This window comes from Aythya fuligula, chromosome 8, assembly GCF_009819795.1.
Source record: "Aythya fuligula isolate bAytFul2 chromosome 8, bAytFul2.pri, whole genome shotgun sequence".
Lineage (NCBI taxonomy): Eukaryota > Metazoa > Chordata > Aves > Anseriformes > Anatidae > Aythya > Aythya fuligula.
This window is the reverse complement of record NC_045566.1, coordinates 18,766,361-18,793,094: the sequence shown is the minus strand read 5'-3', so window position 1 is coordinate 18,793,094 and position 26,734 is coordinate 18,766,361. Positions and strand designations below refer to the sequence as shown.

Genomic DNA, 26,734 nt, shown 5'->3' with positions numbered 1-26,734 from the left:
AAACAGAAAAGAGGTGAAAAAAAAAGTACTAAAACCTCCCCAAACAAAAGAAAACCACAACATTAAAAACAGAGAGTCACCAGAGTATAAAATGATGTAATATTACTGGTTTTTATTTTCATGTTTCCAAAAAATCAGATTTTGAGATGCCATATGTTTTACTTTTAGTATTTACACTAGAGTTGGGAAAAAAAAAATCATTAAGATTTTTGAACTATCCAATGCTTGAGATAAATTCAGGTATAATAGAAAATGTAAGTTAGTAAATGAGGCTCTTGCACTGAAACAGTGCAATTGAAACAGAAGAACTGTACAACCATCATCATTGCCATCGTCATCATGGCAACAATAAAATTGACTCTGCAGCAGACAAAACAGGTCCTTTAAGCTGTGCACTTGTAGGATTACTAAGAAGGACCTATAAAAGGAGATAATTTTTCTCTTGACTATGTCCATATAACTATGTTCACATTTTCTTTCTGCTAGCAACTGTACCTTATCAGCTAAATTATTGGTTTCAGTATCTGTTTTCACAGTGTAATTTAGGACATAAACTGTTGTTTCTAGTAGAACTGAAATGAAATGACAAGAAAAAGATAAGTGATCATTCAATTTCATCTCAGAACGTGAAAATTAAACACAGCTTGGTCATCTGTGGCTTCCCATAGGGATATTGTTCTGTTGGAATTCATTCAGAGAGTTAAGACTGAATCTGTTTTAGTGGGGTGCGGGATCCTATTTGCTATTCCAGGTAAGAATTTTGGTCATTCTGTAACTCACTGTCTATAAATCAGGATGGTTACAGCTAGTAACAAGAAAGTGTGCAAGCTTAGAAAAATCTTCAAAAGAAAAACAGAGAGGTGGTACAAAGTCACATACACACAGATATATACAAAGCATGTCCCTGTGCAAAAAGTACGAGGAAAAAAATCTCAAGTGTATAGGATTTCAAGATGTTAATCTGAAGACAATTACAAAAAAACAGCTCTTTGATAGGCTTTCTTGACAGAGATAGAGAGAAAAAAAGTAAATGAACCAAATGTTTCTGTTGTGTGATCTTATAAGGAAAGTTCTCTATCATTGTTAAAAGGTGATTTAGACATGTATTTATCTACCAGCAGATGCTGTCATCTGACTTTAGGTATGTTTATAGTGCCTTAATCTGCTGTTAAAAACAGCTTTATCTTTCCCCTTTTTTTTTTTTTTTTTTTTTTTTCTGATAAAAAAAATTACAAGGTTGTACTTATTGTGTTTGTGTCTCAGTTTGAGCTAAAATATATTATTTTAATGTTGCAGATCTTCCAACTATTGGCTCAACCGCATCCAGTCCTTTCTCTACTGCAATGAAAATGGCCTCCTGGGGAGCTTTTCTGAAGAGACTCACACATGCACCTGCCCTAATGATCAAGTTGCCTGCCATGGGTTCCTTCCCTGCACAATTGGAGATGGTTCTGCATGTTTGAGCTGTGCTCCTGACAACCGCACACGTTGTGGGAGCTGCAATGCTGGATACATGCTAAGCCAAGGGATTTGCAAGCCTGAAGTGGCAGAATCAACAGAACACTACATTGGGTTTGAGACTGATCTTCAAGACTTGGAAATGAAGTATTTACTGCAGAAGACAGATCGGAGAATTGAGGTCCATGCAATTTTCATCAGCAATGACATGCGCCTCAACAGCTGGTTTGATCCTTCCTGGCGCAAGCGGATGCTCCTTACCCTTAAGAGTAACAAGTACAAATCTAGCCTGGTTCATATGATACTAGGCCTCTCTCTTCAAATCTGCCTAACTAAAAACAGCACCTTAGAGCCTGTTCTTGCTGTTTACATCAACCCTTTTGGGGGCAGCCACTCTGAGAGCTGGTTTATGCCTGTGAATGAAAATAATTTCCCAGACTGGGAGCGGACTAAACTGGACTTACCCCTTCAGTGTTATAACTGGACACTGACTCTGGGCAACAAATGGAAGACATTTTTTGAAACAGTACACATCTATCTGAGGAGTCGAATAAAGTCAAATGGTCCAAATGGCAATGAGAGCATCTACTATGAACCCCTGGAATTTATTGATCCCTCAAGAAATCTGGGCTACATGAAAATCAATAACATCCAAGTGTTTGGCTACAGCATGCACTTTGACCCAGAAGCAATTCGAGACTTGATTTTGCAGCTGGACTACCCCTATACTCAGGGATCACAGGACTCGGCACTTTTGCAGCTGTTAGAGATACGTGATCGTGTAAATAAACTCTCTCCACCTGGTCAACGTCGTCTAGACCTCTTCTCTTGCTTGCTCCGTCATAGACTCAAACTGTCTACCAGTGAAGTGGTGAGGATTCAATCTGCTTTGCAGGCATTTAATGCCAAATTGCCAAACACAGTGGATTATGACACAACCAAATTATGTAGTTAACCATAAATGTGAAGCACAACACAAAACCTTGAAGGAGTTTTTACAGTGCTTTTGTGGAACAGTTTATGTTTGGAAGAGTAAATTTAAATTGTCTTTTCAATATCTGTCTTATATCAGTCAATACTGTTGGATGGCAATTCACACACATGAACTTGCTGACAATGAATATATTATACCTGCAGTTTTGGTTTATGAATGAAATAAATACTGACACCAGTCTAGAAGACATTCTACTTTTTACAATAAATTTGATTTGTAATTTTATATGTTCCGTGCCAATGCTTTTGTGCATTACATCCTTTAGAGGGAACATAGAAGGATACCAATAAAATTTTGTAGCTGAACAGTTATTAAAAAGAAATGCTGTGGGATTCTTTCTTCTTACACAAAAGTAGTAACCTTGATATACTTTTGTGTGTTGAACACGGGTTGTAGGTAAATAAAAGATAGTGACTTATGGTTTTAAAAGAAACCACAGAAAAGTCAAAACTATGGAATATTATATTATTAGGATATGAATCTAAATGTTCATGCTGAGCTGACATGACAACTGTAGTGATGCTTTATTTGCTACACTTCTGAGACTTGAAAAGGTTTCAAGTTGCTTAACATGACATACAGACTCCCAGAGTGGCAATATTGAGGGTTTTAGGATGGTCAGGAGGTTAGTATTGTGAGATGCACAGTAATGAAAGGTTGCATTAGCTCAATAGCAGACAGGTGAGAGCCTGCCTGTGAAATTGATATTACTCACCTACAAGAGACAATCATTTCCAGAAAAAGACCTGTTCAGAAGTCTCCATAATCCTTTGCTTTGACTATGTGTTTTGTATAGTTCTGGAAAGAAGAAATAGTAAACCCTATGTATATATTGTCCCTTCCCCCATGTACACACATATTAGTATTAATATAGAATTATCCATTTTCAACTACTTACCTAAATATCATCCATGCTGACAAGCTTCAAGTTCAACCAAAAAAATTCTCTAACAATACAAGTGTTTAATAAGTGGATTTTTTTGTCTTATGTACAAATAATAAATTTTCAGTGCAAGATTTTTCAATTTTAAATAACACGCTCTTTTACATATACATGGCAGTTTTTTAATCTAGTTTAAAAAGCAGAAGGAGAAAATAAATGTAATTATCTATTAATGAAATGAATTAACTATGGTGCATACTTGTGGATCAGAATTAAGTTATTTGATATTTTAAACATTAAAAAAAAAAAAAAAGCGTCTAAGATGGCATAACTTGGGACTCCCAAGAAATCTCTGCTGCATCTGTCAAGCAGTGAATACTACAAATGGCTGTGCTTTCAGAAGTCTTTCTAAGTAAATATAGGATAAAATGAAGGAAATTGATGTGAAGTCTTTTGGTAACACCTCTTTATGTGAAATCTGAATTCATGCCATTTATGTAAAGATATATTTTTAATGGAACAGAATTTACATATAAAACCACTATTTATGTGCTTGCACATGAAGAAAAAAAAATAGTTAATTTCAATTTAATTTCAATTTAGTTATTTTACAATTTAATTCTGAATTGCAGCCTAGTCTGAACTTAAGGTACACTCTTCAGTTTGTTTCTAGGTAGACCACAACAGCAAAAGAAATGCTATGTTTTGTAAGCAAATTAAATATGTAAGAAAATTAAAATGCACGGTCAGAAACACTTCAAAAACTCCGCTACAACAGAGAATTTTCTTTTTCTTCTTTCATCTCCCTCCTGATTTCATCATATAGTTATAACATGTCCTATTTCACCAACACATATTCAGATAATTCCTTATACTTCCTATACCAGGAAGCCTAGCGGTACTAAAGTTAACCTTTTTCCCCAAATCAGCCTCTAGAATTCCTGTTTGGTTTCTACTCACAGCTTTCTTTTGCTGATAAATAATGCATCTCCGTCTCTTTGTCTGTATCAAAATCCTGGCTTACGTTACTAAGACTAAGAGTTAAGATTCTTACTACTCCTTATCTTCAAGTTTTTCATTTGGCATGTCTTTCGTAACTGTAATAAAATGCAGAATTAGACAATTTGATTTGACTAGTCAGTCCCTCTTGTAGTCTTCTCAAATAAACAGAAGACTGGTGTAACAAAATATACAAAAAGCAAGAAATCCTATTATGTTCATAGAAAATAAAAATTACACTAGAAATGTGGTGCAGTGATAAAGCACTCACGTTATCCCTTTGCTAAGGAAAATACTGTTATGTTGTGGCAAATCACCTGAGATGTTTTCCCCTTTTTCAAATTCCTTCCTAAAACAGTTCTTTTCTTTTTCTTTTTCTTTTTCTTTTTCTTTTTCTTTTTCTTTTTCTTTTTCTTTTTCTTTTTCTTTTTCTTTTTCTTTTTCTTTTTCTTTTTCTTTTTCTTTTTCTTTTTCTTTTTCCTTTTCTTTTCTTTTTCTTTTCTTTTTCTTTTTCTTTTTCTTTTTCTTTTTCTTTTTCTTTTTCTTTTTCTTTTTCTTTTTCTTTTTCTTTTTCTTTTTCTTTTTCTTTTTCTTTTTCTTTTTCTTTTTCTTTTCCTTTTCCTTTTCCTTTTCTTTTTCTTTTTTCAATTTTTTTTTTTTTTTGAGAATAAAAGTTCTTCTCTAGACCCAAATATGTACACAGAAAAGATGAAACCAAAAGAGGATTAAGACAGACAATTATTACACAACACATTAAGTGTATTTAACTGAAAAAAATCCTATCGGCCACTTACAGACTTTGGAACCAGGGCGTTCTTTTAATAGTAAGGGAATAAAGAAAAATATAAAAGGAAAATCATAAGTGAATAGCAAAAACAAACAAACAAGCAAAACAAAACAAACAAACAAAAAAAAAAAACACAGAATTTATTAGGTTCTCACATTACAAATGGGAGCCAATGATATTTCCCTCTTGATACTTTTCTGTGTTTTCAAAGAGAACTTAAGGGTGAATAAAAAGAGAAAAAATAAAAAATCTGGACAAGTCAAAACAGACAAGAACTCAAGGCATAAAATTTTTGTTGTTGTTTACTTGGATATGAATTCACTTATGGATAAGAAGGAACTGTGGGTTTACATATGTACACTCATTTTTACTCAGACATAACATATTTTTCCTCTGTTTAGTGTATGATATACCTCAGATCCTTGCTCTTTGCTTTTTTGCTGTTCATTCTCCATTGCATTCACTACTGCTTTTATTACATGCTGTTATAAACTGAAAAAAAAGACAAGCAAATTATAGTAATTTATGCGATGGCATGATAACAACCTGAAAAAAAAACAGAAAAAACTTTAGTGACTATAGGCACAATAACCAGATAGATATTCATTATAACACAGTAACCTTCCTGCTTAAGTGAAGGCAACCGCTATCCAGTAAAAATAAAAACAAACAAACAAACAAAAACACAACCAGTGACAAACTTCTATAATAATCTTTTCCAAGGAAACACAGTTCAGACTATGTTCAAAGACTCAAGAAGCCAAGCTAACATCTATAAGTTTTATTACAGGAACAAAGGATAATAATGATTTTCTACCTTATCAATGCCTAAACCGGAATTATGGTGTTACTTCCTTTGCCACAGGACAGTTTTGTCTTTACAAATATTTGAAGGAAGAGCCTTTGTTTCCTAAAGTATGCATAAGCTGACCACATTAATTGTGAAAGCAATTGACTCATCGGATACCTTATCTGACTAAAGAAGCAAAAGTAAGGAATTTTTTCCAGGCTGGATAGGCAGCCAGGCAGTTTACACAGGAGGACAGAGACATACATGAAGGAGAGTGCTATAAAAATCAAAATGTTATTTGCTTGAAAACACAGTGCATATTGGTACAAAACAAAATATTGCACAGCACAAAGAAAGAAAATTGATCAACACACATTGCTGTCCTACTGAGTTATGGCATGTCTTGCATGGCAGGTGTAATAGGAAATGGGTGGTGTGATATGATAATGGATTTTGCAATCTAGTGGCCGTTGTTACTTTGAAAGGTAGATGGCAGAATCTGAACTATTGTTTGTTCTGGCTGTTGTTTCTTTGACAGGTAGATGGCAGAATCTGAACTATTGTTTGTTCTGGTACAGTCACTTTTATTAATGGGAGCATGCTCCAGGTGGTGTACCAGGAGTTCCTGACAAGACAGCTAGAGTGCAGTTTAGAACCTAAGAAAAAGTGGAGAGGGAAATGGTATCATTTTACTAGGCTTTTAAACATGTGGAAGAGAACACCTGTATCTCACTGTATTTAAAAAAAAAAAAAAAAAAAAAAAAAAAAGAAGCCAAAATTACCCTGGGTGTCATAGAAGTTGGTAACAAAACATATCATGGCTCCTTTTGTGTGAGAATCAGTGACATGATAGACCTTGACACACAGCTAGTAAAGTATTATTAATACCATACGCACTTTGTTGAGATTTACAGCACAGGCAGTTTACAGGGCTGCACAACTGACTTCAAATCCACACATTGACCTTCATACAGTAAGTGAAAAGCCTATTCTAGATGTAGTATAATAATCTAATATTACACATACAGATCACTCCTGAAGCAACCTATAACTATATAATGTCAGTGTACCCATGTGAAAGTGGAGTGTATGGCTTTCTGAGAGATTATAGGATCATACACACACACACACACACATATATATATAATATATAGCCACACCACAGACTACTCCATTTTGGGAGTACATGTATCTTGAAGAGCAGGACTCCTAATGTCTTTCTTTCCTCTCATAACCAACATTAAGGTTGGGGTTATGAATAACTTCCAGGAATGGTGAAACTATTTCTTTCCACACAGGTAATTTTATTTTATTTTTATTTTTTTGATAGTAATGTGAATGTCAATGTCTCTTTTTCAACATACAAAATGCTCTTATTTTATGGTACATTTTAGCCCGGCATAGATTAATAGAATCACAGAATGGTTTGCATTGGAAGGGACCTTAAAGATCATCTAATTCCATCTAGGTACACCTCCCACCTGACGAGGTTGCTCCAAGCCCCTTCCAGCCTGGCCTTGAACACTTCCAGGGATGGGGCATCTACACCTTCTCTGGGCAACCTGTTCCAGAGCCTTACTTTTCATAGTAAAGAATTGCTTTTTTTCTAATCTAAAACTCCCCACTTTGAGGAAAGGTTGGATGTTGTACTTAAGGACATGATTTAGTGGGTGATATTAGTGGCTGGGGAGGTGGTTGGACCAGATGATCTTGGAGGTCTTTTCCAACCTTAATGATTCTGTGATTCTATGATTCTAAACAACCATGCTGGTAAAGATGGATGATGGAGGCTTATCTGCTCTTAGGACACTGCTGCACTAGTTATTCTAGATCGCCTCGTCAACATACAGGAAACAGAAAAGAGAGAAGAGGCACCTGGAAAGTGGAGATGGCTTTGCTTTGGAAAAAATCACTCCTGTGAGAAGGTCCAGCTTCTGTCATTTCTGAACTGAAAGGAGAAAAAAAAAAAAAAAAAAAAAAAAAAAAAGGATTAAAGGATTAAAGCAAAGCTGGGTGTGTGCATAACAATCTATGGTTCTTCTGTAGGTGAAAGAGGAAGAACAAAGAATCTCTGAAAGTGTCTTTGGGATCTCATCAGAGGTGTGTAACTCAGTCCAAGAACACTTAGATACAATAAGGATAAATACAACAGGAAACCTGAAATATAAAGTTTAGGTACTATTGCGTGGTGTGACTGTGACATGAGATAATTTGCCAAAATTGATTTTGAGCAAAAAAAAAAAATAAAAATTATATATTTCTTTCCCTCTCGGTGTGGAAGAAACTTTAAGTATTAAACATGTGCATGAAAGAAAAACAAAAGATAATTAACATTATAAAAGTGCATATGTTCTTTTACGTGCCTTTTTTTACTGACAACCTCCTCCACTTTAGTCACTGGGTATGCCAGTTATTTATTAGGGCATAATTCTTTTACCTACAGAATTAAAGCATTGTAATGTGAGAGAAATTTACTCTAATATGAGTTAGTTTTCTATATAATTTTAAATAAAATATATGATTGCATTCAGTTACATATTTTCCAAGTCCTTCCTCACCACTAAACAAACAAATAAATGAAAACCATCACCACCACCAAATGTAAAATGTAGTTAAGACAGTTTAAAAAGGAGATGACATGATATAGAATGTATAAATTTTTGCTCAATGAAAAAAAAATAATTTAACCTGTTCTCAGAAGCTGAAAGCATTTCATATTTTATTCCAACAATATAACAGAGTTGTATCATTTAGTAACAACGTTAACCATATGCTTTTAAAAGACATGCCAAAGAGTTATATATTATATAATAATATTAGATTAGATAATTAGATTAGATAATTAAAAATTAGATATTTTAAATCTAATTTTATTTTAAAAATAAAATTAAACTAGATAATAATTCTATAATGTATTGGTTATCTGAAAGTGAATATGTTTTTTAACTGGCTTTGTTTCAGTGAAGTTCAATTAATTTATTTCATTGACATTCAGTGTTTAAGATTTCAACACCAAAATCAGCCTTTCTTGAAAGGACTACTTTGACAGCATTATATATGAAAGTTCATGTTTAGCTGCAGGACAGATATATTACAATTTTCATTTGTTTGTTTATTTTTCTGTTTTTTATATTTGAATCTACAAAGTTAAGAAGGGGACTGAATTGCTAGGTGCTTTAAAGTGCTGACTTGTCAACACAAATGACAAAATGGAAATTCTTAGTTAAAATCTTATCTGGACCAGAGAAAACCTCAAAGTCAGACTTTAGTTACAAATCAGACTTTATTTACCAACATGGGAAATTACTAATTATTTATATACCGTTTCTCAGTATTTACATTTTGAGAAATCAAAATGAACAGACACTACTGAATTAGAGTGAAAATACCAGTGGTATTTTCTAGGACTTATCTAATAAGTCCTAGTGTAAATGTAATATGTTCATGAAAGGTCTTTTTCCTTCATCTGAAAAAAATTTAACAGCAATGAAAGTCCCGTCACATTCTCTTATTAAAATAAACTGTAATGATTGTCACTTCAGTGTCATCCCACATTGATTTGAAAATCTTTATGCGACTATTTATTAAAATAGCTGGATTAGACACACATATATACACACAAGTACATTCAGGCATTCATTGAATTTGCCTAGTTACTCTTTTCTTTAAGAGGCAACTTGTAGACTCTGATAAAGTTAGTAAAAGCTGTTACATAAAGAGCTGAGGTATACTAGGTAGTAATCCCCCTGCAAGCAGAATATTGACTTTAAGGTTAACAATTGTAATTTCTACCTAAGCACTATATATAGTGCTATATATAGTGCTATACAAGCAATATATGAGAAGCAGAAGTTGCTTTGTATGTAAGCTTTTTGCCACAATGCTATAAGGTAATGTCAGATCCCTGAAGCCATTCATACCTCTATGGAGGTATTCATTTCATAAAATGTAAAGCATCTAAAATTATTATTATATATATTTTTAAGATGAAAGCCTGGGCTTCTTCTAGTTATGATAAAGACCTGAAGAGAATTTTCAGATATCTTAATAGACTACACCTGGCCACCATTTACCCAAAAATCCTATGCGCATAACCTAGATTACATGTATAATGTTGGACAGCGTGACTAATCAAGCCATGTTGGAAAATGAGCAGAACTTCTAAAAATCTTTTAATGTCATCTGTGCCAACTCTGCTGAAATTAGGGCTATTCCCTAGGAAAACCTGCAATATAAATGAGAACGTAGGGAAACAAACACACACACAAACAAAACAACAACAACAACAACCATCAAAAACAAACAAACAAACAAACAAACAAACAAAAACAATTCAACCTTACGAAGCATCACCTGTGTAAGAAATAATCAAAGCCCATGTTTAGCCACTGCATGCTCATGAAGGAAGTTTCCTTATTCGTTGTACTTAAATCCAGGAAAGTGTAACGCAGCTTAATGTGAAAACTACCGTAGAATCAGGCCTTAAGGAAATATTTTTAAAATATTAGGAGAAAAATGTAAAATCTTATGAAATATGATGTTTTGATTTATAACTGATTTTCCCCTGGTAAGTTCTCAGATTTTCACTAAATCAAATTAAACTCAGTGAATCCAGCCTACCTCATAAATCATGTATCTGAATTAGGCATGCTTCAGGTGATGCATGTCCTAGCCAGAAAGCATCAGGATGAATCTGATGACATGAGATGACCTGGATAAAACAGTGAAAATGCACTTTTTATACTTACTTACATGACGCCAAACAAGGCCCATATTTATAATACGGGATGAATTGTCCATATGTACAAACTATATTGCCACATCTCACTTGACCTTATTCAAGAGCTTCTAGTACATTCACAGTAATGGAAAACCTTTCTGCTGAAACAACGGTTCAAGTTACTCTAAACTTGACTCTGAAAATGTCCCCAAAAGTACCAAGTCCTGGATATCTGCTTATTCACTGCTTGTGCTAGCAGACATCAAACAACTAGAAAACAGACAAAATGCTGTGGATGAAGACCATTCATTTTAAGGAGTTTATTGTTTCAATAAGAATGAGATCATTCTTCTCCTTAAAAAATTATCATAAATTCACAAGGTAAAGCTATACAATATGACCATGCAAGAATTCATATAAAATGAATTAAATACAGTGGAAGGCACCTGTTCCCAGCTTTCACTTCCTAGGAAAGCAGCAAAGGCTTTCATTAGTTAATTGAACCTCATTTACAGGTGTTCAAGGGGCTCATATATAGCCTTTCCAGAAAGAGAAGGTGCCTGTACCTGGCTTCTGCAGAACTGGGACCTTTATCGGACTGAAGCTTCCAGAGATGCTAATGTGTATATTAAGGGAGAGGAGAGGAGAAGAGAAGGAAATGACAAGGTAACTGTAAAAATGATCCAGATATCAATTTTATCCCAAACAATTTTATTTCTCTCTCCCCCCCCCCTTTTATTTCCCACCATTTCAGAGAAATATGACACTGGACACTGTCAGTAGTAAAAAAAAAAATGAATTAGAGCATAGTTCTGAATCAGTTTGGCACTATTTATGCATCTGTGATCATTTTTATTTAATGTAACAGTATTTTTATGATACTCTGTTCTACTTGAAAACCTACTGATGAACCCAAAAGACACATTATAAGCTTAGTATTATTTCAGTTATTTCAGTACTACTACTATGATGGTCTAGTTTCCATTTAGAAGAAGATTGGCTTGCCTTTATTTTCATTTCCAGAGTGCTTCATTAAGTTTACAAATTTTTCATTAGGTTTTATTAAATGCATTAAGCTGAGATCAGGGAGCTGCACTTTGCACACTTGGTGAAATGTACTTCATGGAAAAAGCCTGTTATAAGAATTGATCAAGAGTCATCTATGAATGCTTTGGTTGCTTTGTGGCTTTGGGGAGGCACTTTCTGATTGATGTTTATTTAAAAGAAAGAATTAACATTTTGCCAAACATATCATACAGATAAAATAATTCACATTTTTATTAGCTGTTTTCTCTTGATTTTCTTTGAATTTCCCTGTAACAAATGTATATTCTCCTCTTAGCAGGCAGGCTGAACTAACTTGTTTGGGAAGTGCTGATATTTTGCCAGCTAAGGGATTTTACTGTAAGTCTGAAGATACCTGATTAATGTTTTAAAGCACAGGTCTTGGAGCTTTCACTAAGGGAGTTTTCATTACACACACTAAAAATGTTAAGTTTCTAGTCCTCATGTCTAGGTAGAAATAATTAGTAATGAAACAAGAATACACTAGGAAATACACTTCCAGATGGCACGTTCCATACCAGGCTCAAACTAAAAGAAAAAAGTTTTCCAAGCTGCCAGAGCCACCAAAGTTTCTTATATGCAACATCATTCTGTGATTCTGTGATCTCCCATTCCTGTGGCAGATTAACACCTTTTCACTGCACTTGTTTCTCTCAGTGCAACCTATGTGCAGCTGAAATTGTCTGGAGTGAAAGATCAAAATAAATAGACTTAAACAAACTTGAGTCGTTAATTTAACAATACATTCTCATGTTTTTAAGTCAGATTCAGAGTATCACATGGTTGGTGTTTTTGCTATTATGCTAAGCATATGTAATTTATGCTAATACATCTCTCTGATTACTGATTTATTTATTTTTTAATCACTAGGAAGCTCATAAGTAATCAATTAACCATTATTTCTTTGCTGCATGGAGCTTTAATTTCTATATTGAAAAAATTTTGCACTCTGTAATGTTTTTGGTTGCTTGAGATGAAGATACTGGTTTTGACCACACTAGAGCAGATACCCACAGTGCAGCCAATGGAGGACCTTTTCCAAAGCAAGTTTATCCTGAAGAAATTGAGCCCTGTGGCTCAACCCACACAAGAGCATGGGAAGAAAGCTGTGAGAAGGAAGGAAAAGCAGAAAGGAATTGTGATGGACTGATCAGAACCCTTATTCCCCATTCCCCTGCGTCACTTGGGGTGTAGGGTGGTAGATGAACTGTAAGTGAAGTTGAACATGGGAAGCAGTTAATGGGAAGGTGTTGATTTAATTTGTCTTTATTTCTCACTATTCAACTTTTATTTTTAATTGAAAAAAAATATTTTCCCCAACTTGACTTTATATTGGGAAATATATGTCTTCAATACACAGAACAAAGATCTGTCATTATCTGTGTTTCCTAAAGAATAAATTACCAGTAGGTCACCCAGCCACAAAACTTAATCCAAGATTAAATCCTCAGATTTTACTGCTGAACCATACAGAGCCTACAGATAGCTGAAGGGTAAATCACATCAAATAACTACCCCATTCAGAAATTCTTCACAAGACATACTTTTTAGTTTCCTGATTGATAACTCTTTAAGGAATCTAACAAGCAGGACATCCTTGAGCACTTTTCATCTAGCTGAAATAGGTAGCAAAGCAACACATTTACAGTGCTTTTAAATACTATGAGAATGGCTAACAAGTTATACTTAGAATAGCTGTAGCATTACAAGAGCTAAAAATCCAAGAAGAGCTCAGCTTTATCTCCCCTGATATCAGTGGGACTATGTTTGATAGTTACTATTATGTGATGCACAGATTTGTGTAAAACCTATCAGTGATGTAAAACACACTCTCTTGGTTTCTGCATTATTATAAATTACAGTATCCATATGTTGAAAAGATCAATGTTAAAAATATCATAAAGACAACTGTGGAATTTTGTATTGTATTTCCAAAGTGCATAAACATTTCTACAGCATGACAGATTGTCTGAGCATAATGAGATGCAACCTTAGTGCACCTCCATCTAAAATTTAAGAGATAAAAGGTTCTCACACATAAAACACCTATATCTATCATAATTTATATCCTATATTTTACATCTTACACCTTACATATTATTATTATTAAAATATATTTCTCCAGACTGTTGGCACTTGAGCTAAATGAAAGGTATTAAAATAGTGCTTTTCAATCATCATCCATATCAACTTTTTTCTCAATGATTCATTCTTAGACCACCACATAGTTAACTTATAAACCTCACAATAATCTTATTATGTGGTTTCTAAACAATGATCCAGAAAGTTGAGATTTTCCATCAAGATCTAAATTGCCCTCAGGTACAAAGTATATTAGAGAATAAGAATGTATTTTGTTCATCTCCAGTAAGTGTGAATATTCTTGCCTTTAAAGCATTTTCCAATGTGAATAAATACACAGAGTCACTTCATTGCTGCTGAAGGCTCTGTGGACTGTTGCTGCCAGACTTTAACACGGGGTAAATTCACATTCAGAGTTTCTCTCTCTCACTTTCCTCTCCCTCCATGAATCACTAAGCACCATTTGAGCCTGCAAGTCTTGCCTGAAAGAATCCGCATTAATTACTACTCATCAGTATTAAGCATGGTGACAGCTCCTGTTAGCAGCACTGTTTATTTTGTGACCACCTTTTCAGATCTGCTGTCAAATGAAGATTTTTTTTTTAGTGCTCCCAAGAAAACAAGCTTTCTCTGTGGCCAGCTGGTGAGAGAACAAATCTCTTATCCCTTTCCTTTCAAGTTCTAAATTTGCCATCCTTATTTCCTTGACAATGAAATTCTATCCTTATATTATGGGCCAGTCTGGAATTACATATATATATATTTAAGGCTGCTCAAAAGATAGGAGCTATATGCTGCTACTCAGCCTGTATAAATAAATAAATACATAAACAATTATTCTGAAATCAAAACTCCTTGAAGATCCATAAGACAGAAGCTAAACTCAGTTAGGCCTTCCAGATCAACAGAGACTTTGATTTAAAATTATTCATGTTACATATATTCAGAGCTCATGAGAATAGAAACATTTTACCTGTCTTTTTGTCTTTTTAAATATCTGTATGCTTTAAGCCTTTCTTAATGATAAATAACTTGATTTTCCGTTGAACTCTTGTGTTATATATTCCTATTATAATGTGTTTTGTTTTGTTTTGTTTTGTTTTGTTTTTTTCCTCTTAGCATCTATTCAGATCTGTAGGTATCTCCATACCTATGATAGACTGACTGCCTTTTTCTATAGGCAGTCCAGTCATTTGGACAGGCAACAAGGCTATGAATTGGGCACTGCATTTTTGGAAAATCTAAACAAGACTTAAAAACAGATTGTTATGCATGTGTCACAGTAAAACAGTATCCCTACATGGGAAAATGATACTAATTTAGTATACTAAGTAAATAAAAATATAAATAGAAGTCCAGGGAATAACATCTATTTCTGCTTGACATATGAATCTCGAGTTATTATTTAATATCAGAATTATAGCAGTCACCATCAAACACACATACAGGAGAGTTTATAGAAGTATACAGATAATCTGCCTCTGTTGCAAGGGATCTTTTTAGTTTAAATATCTCACCAGTTCATTTCCCATGGGGGACACTGCACTCCATTTAGGTCAATGTTCAGCCAGGTCTGATTTCACAGAATCACAGAACACAGAACTGTAGGGGCTGGAAGGGACCCTGACAGATCATTGGGTCCAACCCCCCTGCCAAAGCAGGTTCAATAGGACTTCAAAGTTCTAAAATTATTAAGTAGCTGGTGGTTGACAACTAGAATGCATTTATGTGCAGGACTTCCAGTTAGCAGTATAAACAGGGAAAAAAAATAATAAATACATCAGGAGGAGTAATGCACCAAGCAGCATGAGACAGCCTTATCCTGAAGTACTTCAGTTTTAGTGTATTTTTGCAGTGAGAACTGTGAATTTGATTTGGTCGTTACCACAATGCTGCATCATTAACTTCCAGACACCTCTAGAGCTTTTCCATTTCCCTTGCTATATTGGTAGATTGTTAATTCTTGAATTAGGCTTTATTAGACCTTCAGTTCAGGTGCAGTACTTACCTCAGGCTTACACAGCTGTTCTAGGATCATAGAATCAGAATGGTTGAAAGGGACCTTAACCATCTTCTAGTTTCAACCCACCTGCCCAGCATAGAATCATAGAATCACAAAATAGTTTGGGTTGGAAGGTACCTTAAAGATCATCTAATTTCACCCCCACTGCTGTGGGTAGGGGCACCTCCCTCTAGACCAGGTTGCCCAAACCTGTCCTTAAACACTTTCAGGGATGGGGGCACCCACAGCTTCTCTGGGCAGCCTGTGCCAGTGCCTCACCCCCCTGAGTAAATAATTTTTCTTATATCTAATCTAAACCTACCCTCTTTCAGCATAAAACCATGACCTCTTGTCCTAAAACTACATGCACTTGTAAATACTCTCACCATCTTTCTTATAAGATCCCTTTCAGTATTGAAAGGCTGCCATAAGGTCTCCCTGGAGCCTTCTCTCCTCCATGCTAAACAAGCCCAGCTCTCTCAGCCTTTCTTCATAGGAGAGGTGCTCCAGTGTTCTGAATTTTTTTTTTGACCCTCTTCTGGACCTGCTCTGATAGGCCTATCTCTTTCTGGTGCTGGGGCCCCAGAGTTCAATGAAGTATTCCAGGTGGGGCCTCATGAGGATAGAGTAGAGGGGGAGAATCCCCTCCCTTGCCTTGCCGGCCACATTTCTTTTTGATGCAGCCCAGGAGTCAGTTGCTATTTGGGGTGGCAAGCACACATTGCCAGCTCATGCTGATGTTCTCATCAGCACCCCCAGATTCTTCTCCCCAGGGCTGCTTTCAATCCATTTTTTCCAGTCTGTACTGATGTTTGGGATTGCCCCAACCCAGCTGCAGCACCTTGCACCTGGCCTTGTTGAACCTCATAAGAGTTGCATGTGCCTACCTCTCAAACCTGTCTAGGTCCCTCTAGATGGCATCCCTTACCTTTAGATATCACCTGTACCACTCACCTTGGTGTTATCTGCAAAGTTGATGAGGGTGCATTCAGTCCCTCTGTCCATGTCACCAATTAAGATATTAAACATTAATAGTTCCAGTAATGCAGTATTGCTACTGTAGTACTGATTTTAGCATTCCTAAAAATGTGGAGGAGCTTCACTCCCCCAGTACCTGTCTGAAAGTTTAGGGACTTGAGAGACTTAAGAGATGTGGTGGAAAGAGTGGCTGCTAGTGAAAACTGAGTACCTCAGCCTTCTCCATGTCCATGTCTATTGAGAAATCTTGCACTCTATGAAAAGAGTCCTTAAAGGGCTGCCAGTTCTGATCTGTTCCTTTATATGTAAAGATAGTTTCCCAGTAGATCCTATCCACTGATTCTTTAAGCATCTGGAATTTCAGCCTCCTAAAGTTCAGTGTCCTGACTTGAATCTTCACTATGCCCATCCATACCCCTCCAGATCAAAACTACCAGTGCATGATCATGCTGCCCTGATTGCCTCTGATCCTGACCTCTTTAATGATCTATGTTGGTGAGCATAAGGTCTAGTAATACTTCTGTTCTGGTTAGTTGTCATCCTTTGGTTCTAAGTCTCTTGCTTTATATAAATGTTATACTCCCCCCCCCCCCCCCCATCCCCCCTCGCCCCTTCTTTCTGGTATTTTGTTTTCTTCAATTTTCAGATAAAATCATATGTATTTATTCTTCTGAAAACAGTTAACCAAGAACTTCAGGAAGATTCTGTTTAACAGCTATGTGAATAATAGAGATTGCTGGAGACCAGAAATACTATTCTGTGATTTTTCTAATTCTTTTTGCATTCCACTTCAGAGAAAATTTTTAATCATATAATCATAGAAATATTAACGTTGGGAAAGACCTTAAAGATTATCTGGTCCAACCATAACCCTACTACTAATGTCACCTACTTAAGCATGTCCCTAAGCACCAGTTTCAACCTTTTCGTAAACACCCCCAGCGATTGTAACTCCACTACTTCCCTGTTAAAAAGCTTTTTTTTTTTTTTTTTTTTTTTTTTAAAAAAAAAAAACACAACACAGTTCTGAAAAAAAAAGTCTATTTTTTTTGCTCAGAGAGGTCTGGTTTTCATTTCATCTTCTCAATGAGTGGATTTCAAAACTCTTCTGTGAGAAAGACAATCAAAACAGACACAATTTCATGAGATATTTAGATTTAAAGGAAAAAGCTGAAAAGCTTTCTGAACTGTTTTGGTGAATAAAAACAACTCTGACAGATCTCTTAAGGTGGGGTTATTTAAGAGACTGTATATGTCATATGTACATTCACCTCAATAGCTCCTTGGTTTTTTTAGTAATGAGGTCTTATTCTCTCATCAACACTGGCAAGAAAAGCTAGGTGTCAATGCCAAACTCAAATCAATAAAAAGCTGAAGTATCTGTAACTGTGCCAGAAGTAATGTTTCAATTAATCATTATGAATTAATGTATTAATGTCTACTTCATTTCCAGGAAGTTCAGATAGGTATGATGGACCTGAACTATTAAGACAAAAAAAAAAAAAATTATTTGGAATTCTGGGAACAAACAGAGAAAAGTGCAGTACATTTTTATTTTCTTTTTGCAACCAGGGGACAAGCAGAGGAACAAGGAACATTGCTCCTGCACTGAACTACTATACCAGGAGCACAAAAACTAGCTATCAATTTAGTCTAAAAGTAATCTGCCTCTAGAGACTGGTGGAGTTGTGACATTGCAGAAGAACCGCTCTAGCTGAGCTCTTTTTGAGGTTTTGGAATATTTAAGAGGTCATGTAGCATCACAATCAGAGAGAGTGAATGTTTCCTAAATCTGCTGTACACACACAAGTTCATCACAGCAATTGGAAGAGCCCGGTCCTGTGAGCTCTAAATTCACACGCACCTTGAGGAAAATGAGCCTCTTGTGCTCTCTTCTGCAAATACAGAGCATGGATGCCTGCTGTCTTCCTCTCCTACATTCTCTTTACATGTAGGCTATTATAATCTGGCTGCGTATAACAGTGATGAAGCTTTCTAGCAGCACTGCTGATAATGCTGTTATTATGCTGTAATTTCTTCCATTGTGAACACAGGAATGCAATGATTGTTTGCCTGATGCTTGATTGTGATTCTGTCAATATGGAGCTCCCAATTGCTAACCACCAAGAAAGAATCTTATTAACTCTTTTTTTCTTTACTACTCTTGTTTTTGCTTTACCACTAAGCATATTTGAGTCTCTGTGCTCTCCTGCTAGGCCAACTAGTAAGAGGGTTCCTCATTACTTCATTCATTGTTTAATAACAAAACAGTTGTGGGAGTGAAAATGAATGAGTGGCAGAAACACTACTATATTTTTCCAGCACAGCACCTTTTGCACCTTGTCATAAGAAAATATATGTATATGATGCATGTTTGCAACATACTAAGATTACCATTGTGTAATTCAGTTACGTTGACTGTCAGAGCTCAGCAGTTCAATAGAATCCATTGTAAACTTGCCACAAAAGAGAGGCAAACAGATCTGAAATCTAAGAACTCCACTGCAATTTCTTATTGAGTCACAATGAAAACTATCCATTAACATCAGAAAAGTGTGCATTCTTTAAATATTTAAAGCTTCATTCTATGAAGTAATGTGTACTTCTGCACAGTATGCATGTATGACAAATACATAAAAAAATTAGAAGACGTATTACCTTTTGAAGCTGAAAGAATGCTTACATTGGCCGAATATTCTTAAAATGAATTTCCCTTATAAAGCTGTATGACAAAGATGCTAAAGCCTGACATGTTAATGACTAATGGGGAGAACTTGCACAATGCACATTGACATTTGTTAAGAGGATTATTTAGTATGAAGTATTTCCATGAACACTAAAGCTTTTATTAAGAACCAATTCTATATCAGGTTTTCTTTTCAAGACCATGTGCTTACAAAGAAACCACTCTGGGTCATTAGATTTTCTACCTCGCAGTTTCTGGGTCTCTGGCAGAAGTAAATAACTGTATAGTATGTGGTGACAATCTTGCATAGAAGTAGAAATAAAAGTTCCTGAAAGCTGCTGTTTGTTTGATTGATTTGTGGAACTTTAGTGGAAGTTTTTGCAAGGCTCTGTGAACAAATTCTGTTCAAGGCATTGGCATTTATGAATGGTATAAGTAAAGTACTTCAATTCATACTCACTCTAACAGGAATATGAGCAGGGTTAGAATAAGCCCTAATATTTTACCACTATTAAAAAATAATACTTAAAATATAGAAAAATACTCTCATTAGTTGAAAAACAGATTGAGCATTATGTGTAATTTCAAGACTGTAATATATGTTTTTCTTTATCTCACTGAAAGTTGGCAAATTATATATAATAAAAAGGATTTTTGGAGTAGCAATATTACTAAATCTAGAAGTTAATTCCTTTGTTACTCACTTTAATCAGGGTGCCATGCAATCCTAACACTACAACAGAAAAATAAAATAGACAATGGAGGGCAGACATTATCTTTTTTATACTGTTTTCAAAAATATATGTGGAACTTGCAGATATATTAAATAGAAAATCAGCAACTTTCACTCTGCACTTTTACAGGTCATAGATATTGCATCTCATTTTGTATATACAGATGACACAAATATCTAATGAATAATTCATTGAAAAGCACCTATGGCACATGGGAGAGCTGGAAATTAAACCTATCAATTGCCACCTGAAACTTATATTATTAAACTTCAATGTCTGATGGGGAGAAAATAAACTGTGTGACCCTCACTCAAGGATAACTATATGTACAACCTAAGCTGCAACTTAGCTCAGTCCTAAAACAGCTTTACACTGAAAATCAGCATAAGTCTAACAAGGCCAGTGGCATTTCTTCACATTTATGATGCTGCCATTCATACCAGAACCTGGAAATAGGCATTCACAGAAGACACGGATATAGTATAGTTCCACTATAGTTTGCAACCCATAAGGCAATAAATGCCTTCTCCAGATCAGCTTATAAATGCTAATTCCCTCATTGTCCTGGTTTTGGCTGGGATAGAGTTAATTTTTTTCATAGTAAGTGGTATGGTGTTGTATTTGGAATTCTTGATGAAAATAGTGGTGATAACATACCAATGTTTTAGTTGTTGAAGAGCAGTGCTTACAGTAAGTGCTTACAGTGCCTACTTTTCATCTTCTCACAGTGAGGCACCCCCCCTTCTTCTCACACGGGCACCCCTGTACCAGTGAGGGTACTGGGGTTGCACAAGCAGCTGGGAGGGGACAGAGCCAAGACAGCTGACCCAGACTGGCCAAAGGGATATCCCATACCATGTGGTATCATGCTGAGCAATAAAAGCTAGAAGAAAGAAGTGGTGGTGGTGGTAGCAGGGTGTGAATGTTCCCGGTGTTCACAGTGCACATTTTACTTCCCAAGTAACTGTTACATATGACGAGCCGTTTTTCTGGAAGTGTCTGAAGGCCTGCCTGCTGACTGGAATTGGTGAATGAAATATTTGTTTTGCTTTGCTTGCCTGCACAGCTTTGGCTTTACCTAGAAAACTATTTATCTTGACCCATGAGTTCCTGCACTTCTGATTCTCTTTCACATCTCATCATGGCAGGGGGAAGTGAGTGAGTGGCTGTGTAGTGCTTGGCTGTCTGCTGGGCACAACACTCTGCAAGGTGATCAGCTTTGGGGGCATATTCTGCAGCACTGTGGGGGGACCACAGCCTATGGGGAGAGTGGGGGTGGGGATTCCTGAGATGGAGCAGCTCCGGGGAGTGCAGAGCCTTCCCCCCCCCCCAGGGGTGGCAGCTCCTGTGAGAGTGCCTGAGGAGGCATGGACAGAGCCAGCACTGTTGGTGGACACCCTAACCCTTGTAGGAGGCAGCCTGAGGGAGCATGGCTGGGAGGGTGCCTTTAGCAAGGAGGGGCATTCACCTGGCCAAATGGGTGAATGCCCCTGACCCAGAAAAAATATTGACACTTTTCTCATGCAAGAGGTAAGGCTTAAACAAAATCAGAAAGAGAATCTGCATTGACTCCTTCATTAAGTCTGCTATTGCAAGCAGTGCATGTCTCTATTCTAATTAAAAGCATGAAGTGATAAACAATTTTGCCCCTTTATTTCTAATCCACAGAGATATGTCTCTTTGCTTTTTCATTTCTGTATGTTATTCAATATCATCACAAAACTTTAGTACATACAGAATTATAGAAAATGGTGCTGTCTGAAGTTCATTTTCTTGCAGCACGACAGCACTAACTTTCCAAATGCTGTTCCTGGCAGATGGTGGTCTACTTCATTTGCACAGAGCTTTAGTAACAAAACTTCCCCAGCCTTCACATACAATTTATTCCAGCATTTCACTGCTATTATGTTAGCTAACAGAGCATGGTTTTAATACCAAATTCTAGGAAGAAAGATTAAGGTTTAAGCCATATGCTTCTACTCTCATCACAATGGACAGAAAAAGTTGGATATTTTCCTTTCTCTTTAAAGTTTGTTATCAAGGCCATTGTTTTCTTTCTAGAATAAATATTTAGAAGAAAGTGACAGAATTAATGATTTCACCTAAGAACTTTGAAATAAGCTAGGTAGGTTTCAATAACTTAGTTACTGAACCTCCTCTAATTAAAAAATGTTATTAAGAAATGCATCCTAATAACACAAGGGAAATTTGTCATTCTTAGTGAAAAAATGTCCCTGCACCTTCACAAAAAGAAAAAATAGATGAACATTTTAAAGACCTCATAAAAGTTTTTTAAAAAAATAAAAATCTCTATAGATATAATACAGTTCTTTCTTAAATCTATTAATGCCAGTAATTAAAAAAACACTTTTCCTAACATAATAGTTAAAAAGACACTCTTTCTCCCCTCTGCAAGTCCAGCAAATTAGAATTACATCTACTGTGCTGTTTCCTGTTTTGCTGTTTTTAGCATAGTTTCTCTAGGAATTCTTGATCTTGCACATGGTCAGCATCAGCCATGATGTAGTAAGATGGTGGGTGGGGAGGGGAAAGGGCAGAGTGGGACTGGGCAGGCTATACCTTTTCATTAGCTCAGACTGTGGAAGAGGTGGTGTGGCACAACTATCCAAATCTGCTGCTACAAGAGCATCATCTGCATATGCTACTGAATTCTTCAAATTACGCCAAAAAATAAATAATCACAGAATCACAGAATTTCTAGGTTGGAAGAGACCTCAAGATCATTGAGTCCAACGTCTGACCTAACACTAACAGTCCCCACTAAACCATATCCCTAAGCTCCACATCTAAACGTCTTTAAAAGACTTCCAGGGATGGTAACTCCACCACTTCCCTGGGCAGCCTGTTCCAATGTCTAACAACCCTTTCGGTAAAGAAGTTCTTCCTAAGATCCAACCTAAAACTCCCCTGGTGCAACTTAAGCCCATTCCCCCTCGTCCTGTCACCAGGCACGTGGGAGAACAGACCAAATATAATAACAAACAAATATAATAACAGAGAACAGACCAATAATAATAATAAAAAAAATATTATCCTCCAACAAGGCCAGAGTAGAATGTCACTGTCAATGGAAACAACAGTTTCCTTAGGCACTACCATGATGCAAGCAGTAATTTTTTTTTTTTATTTTTTCCTTAATGGCACACAGGTGGAGAAGAAATTTTGAAGTTGCAATTTTTCGAGAACTAATTTTACTTTTAAGCAACATTCAGAATAACACAGTGCCTATCCTATCCCCAGCAATAGAGAAATTCAGAGAAAAGATGGAGATTTATATCATATTATATATATATATACAGACATATATGTAATGGACTATTACAACAGTAATTGAACACATTGAGAAATCAAGAGCTTCAGCTGAAAAACTTAGATTGGGTATAAATAAGTCAGTGTTTTGAAATATTGCAAAGAATGCCACAGCATGTGTATGTAGAATAAAAAGAGAGTTTGGCACTTCTTATATAGGGAGGACCAATGTGTACATTTCACTTTTCTAATTTTATACTTATTGGAGAAAAGAGTAAGGACACAGAGAAAATTACTGTGATGGAGACTGGTAGTTTCCTTGTAGCAGCTGCAGCAGTCACTGAAAGGTTGAAAAGGCACGTCATCTTTTTAGGATGTCCATATTCCTAGCATATAGAAACATATATTAAGGAACAATTTACATAAAGTTTGCTTTTGATTGGCAAGTGTTGGTATATAACCAATAACTATTGACAAAATAGAATTTTGTTGTTTTAGCTATGCAATAGTTCCTCTAATACGCTACAAAAGGTACTTTTTTATGAAAGTAAAAATTGGGTAGTACCTTTTTATTTTTTACAAAAGTTAAAAATAGTCATTGTGTTAAAGAATTAAATTCCTTCTTCAATTCAAGGGGAATTACAATTTTTCTAGATGTCGAAGACTGACACTGTTCAAGCCAATACAATAATAGGATATATATATATATATCTCATTGCATTTAAGAAGGCAGTAAAGTAACTTAAAATAAATGCAAAAAAAATAATAAGGATTAGAATTCCCAATCTACTATGTTGATTTTTTTTTCTAATACTATCTTAAAATGTAACTTCTCCCAAAAAGAGTTCTCTAGAAGTCATTAAAAACCTGTGGTGGTTTCATTCATAAAGAACTTTGTGTGTCATGAAATTTCCAGAAAATAATGTTTTAATTTCATTTTAATCTGCTTCAATGAATGCATTTAGACAATGGTTTAGAAGAGTAGTGATCACGCACATACATTTTATATTCTTACATGCTTGTTCAGGAAATAACCAGATACTAAAAATGACATATCAGAATAATGTAACAGTATTGGAATGAATGAGTTAGACTATGATGTATTTGATATATCACATATTTCAGATGAATCTTGATACAGAAATAAGATGATCTTGTCAGTGCAGCAGCAGCTTTTTTTTCTTCTATTAAAAGTCAAAAACAAACAAAAAACTTACCTTTTTTCATTATGTCACACTATGCCATTAATCAATAGCATGCACCACTACTATTTTATCACATTGCAAAAAATTCATTACACAACAAAGTACTGAAAAAGTGCCCTATTTAAAGCACAACTTATTCATAGCTACTTAGTCACTGTAATTTCATTCTGGGGAAGACTATTTTAGCAAAATTTTTCTTCCAGTACCATTTTTTTTTTTTTTTTTCAGTGGGAGAGAGTAAAAAGCCATTCTGTGAAATGTTTGTTATTCCTATGTGCAAAGTGATTGATAGTGTTAGTTCTGTGTATTAGCTTTCTCAATATACCTTAGGGGAGCTTATGGCCTTGTACAGGCGTCTCTGTATGCTTTGGTTTCAAAATATCCTGAAGTACCTAAGAATGCAGTCATGATTTTTAGGCTTTTTGATAAAGAAAGAACCTTTTGACTTTATTAAATCATGTGCCTCTGTATTAACAAGGCTTACAGGCATTATGCTTTAGGTCTGATTGAAAATACTTTAAAGCCATGCATGACTGACTTTTTTTGTTGTTGTTGTTCTTTTGTTTGCTTGTTTGTTAATTTTCAAGTTTAGCCTTTTGTTTATTTTTAAGTGATGGAATTTATTATGGAAAGGCTTTAAATAGTTTGATAAAATGTTCTTTCCCTTTATATTTAATGCTCTATTATTTATGAGTAAAATAAAGAAGACAGCATTTTATGGAAACTGTATTTTCTGATTTAAAACTGATAAGGATATAGAAAGAACGATGGATGCTATAAAATATGTAAGAGAAGTTTGTTGTACGTTGAAGAAAATGTGCACATTTGCAAGATTAATATCACTAAAATTATCTAAAATGTATATTTATTTATTAACAGTCCCAGTGTAAAAATATCTTGAAAAGAAAGGAAACAAACTGGAAAAAATACCTAATTAATAAAATATGTTAAGTTCCTAAGAAAGGAATTAATATATTTATTTATTTATTGGGGGGAAGTGTTTGTTTTGCCTTGTTCTTTGGATGTTGATGTATGCAGAGACCCACATTACATTCAGAAATGGTGAAATTAATAGGAAAGAGTGAAGATGCAATGCTTCTTCCTGCTTGTCGCTTAAAAATCTCTCCTCAACAAGTTAAAAGTAATTCAAAATGCTCTGCTTTCACCTGAGAATCCTGCCTCCCTATTCACTTTTTTTGCCACAGTTAATGTTTCAAACATTTCACCTCATTCTTCTCTTTTTAAATAAATCAAGGTAGTTTATTCAGAAAAACAATGAAATTGGAATTTCATTCAGTAGTATGAATGACTCATTTAGGGTAGTGGTTTTTCAAAGTGTACATGTAATAACCATGTCTCACTGTAAATGCTCAGAATTTATATGTCCAAAAGATCAGATATGTGCTATATACTTTTTTTGTTTTGTTTTGTTTTGTTTTTCTGAAACATCAGATTTCCAGTGTGAAATACAATTACTATGAATGCAGGTTAAAGATATGAATATTTCCATATATTTTCAAAATACATCAAATCCATTTAATGATATTACAGCATGGAATATAACCCTGTAAAACCAGAAAAATGAGAACAAGGCAACATAAATAAACAGTAAAAAGCAGTTATTTCTGGAGTTTAATGCTTGTATAGGTTTCAGGAACAGAACGGATCAAAACTCAGAGTGGTAGTCACAGATGTTTAGTATTCATTTCAACCAGTGTGGAAACTAGTCTCTATTCATAGGATTGCTCACACTAATCTTTGCTGGTGTATTATTTAGTAAATTTGACTAAATTCCTCAGCAAATGATTTCTTTCTCAATCAATACAGAGAATACAGAACCAAGGCTATTAAAACAAATAGAAAAATATTTAAACTAAACAGGAAAATGGTCTGGAATTTAATGGTAAAATTAAGAAAAGTGCATTATGGTTAGGTTCATATTTATTTATAATGGTAAGGTTCTAACTTTAGCATATATTAGTTTAGTACAGCTTCTTTCTAACGGATTTAAAACAGGAAGTGATTTTTATTTCTTCTTTTTTTTTTTTAATTAATAGGTATCATTTTTTTTTAATAAAAAT

General features: G+C 35.1%; 1 protein-coding gene across 2 annotated transcripts in view; it reads left to right on the top strand.

Moving 5' to 3' along the window:
* BRINP3 (BMP/retinoic acid inducible neural specific 3) overlaps positions 1–2,821 on the top strand; it is a 206,080-nt gene extending 203,259 nt beyond the window's left edge. For both annotated transcript variants that reach the window (XM_032192765.1, XM_032192766.1), the window contains exon 8: positions 1,297–2,821. In XM_032192765.1, the coding sequence (XP_032048656.1) occupies positions 1,297–2,413 (1,117 nt within the window). In that variant the 3' untranslated portion in view covers positions 2,414–2,821. The remainder of the gene's footprint in view (positions 1–1,296) is intronic.
* Positions 2,822–26,734: the final 23,913 nt, after the last annotated feature.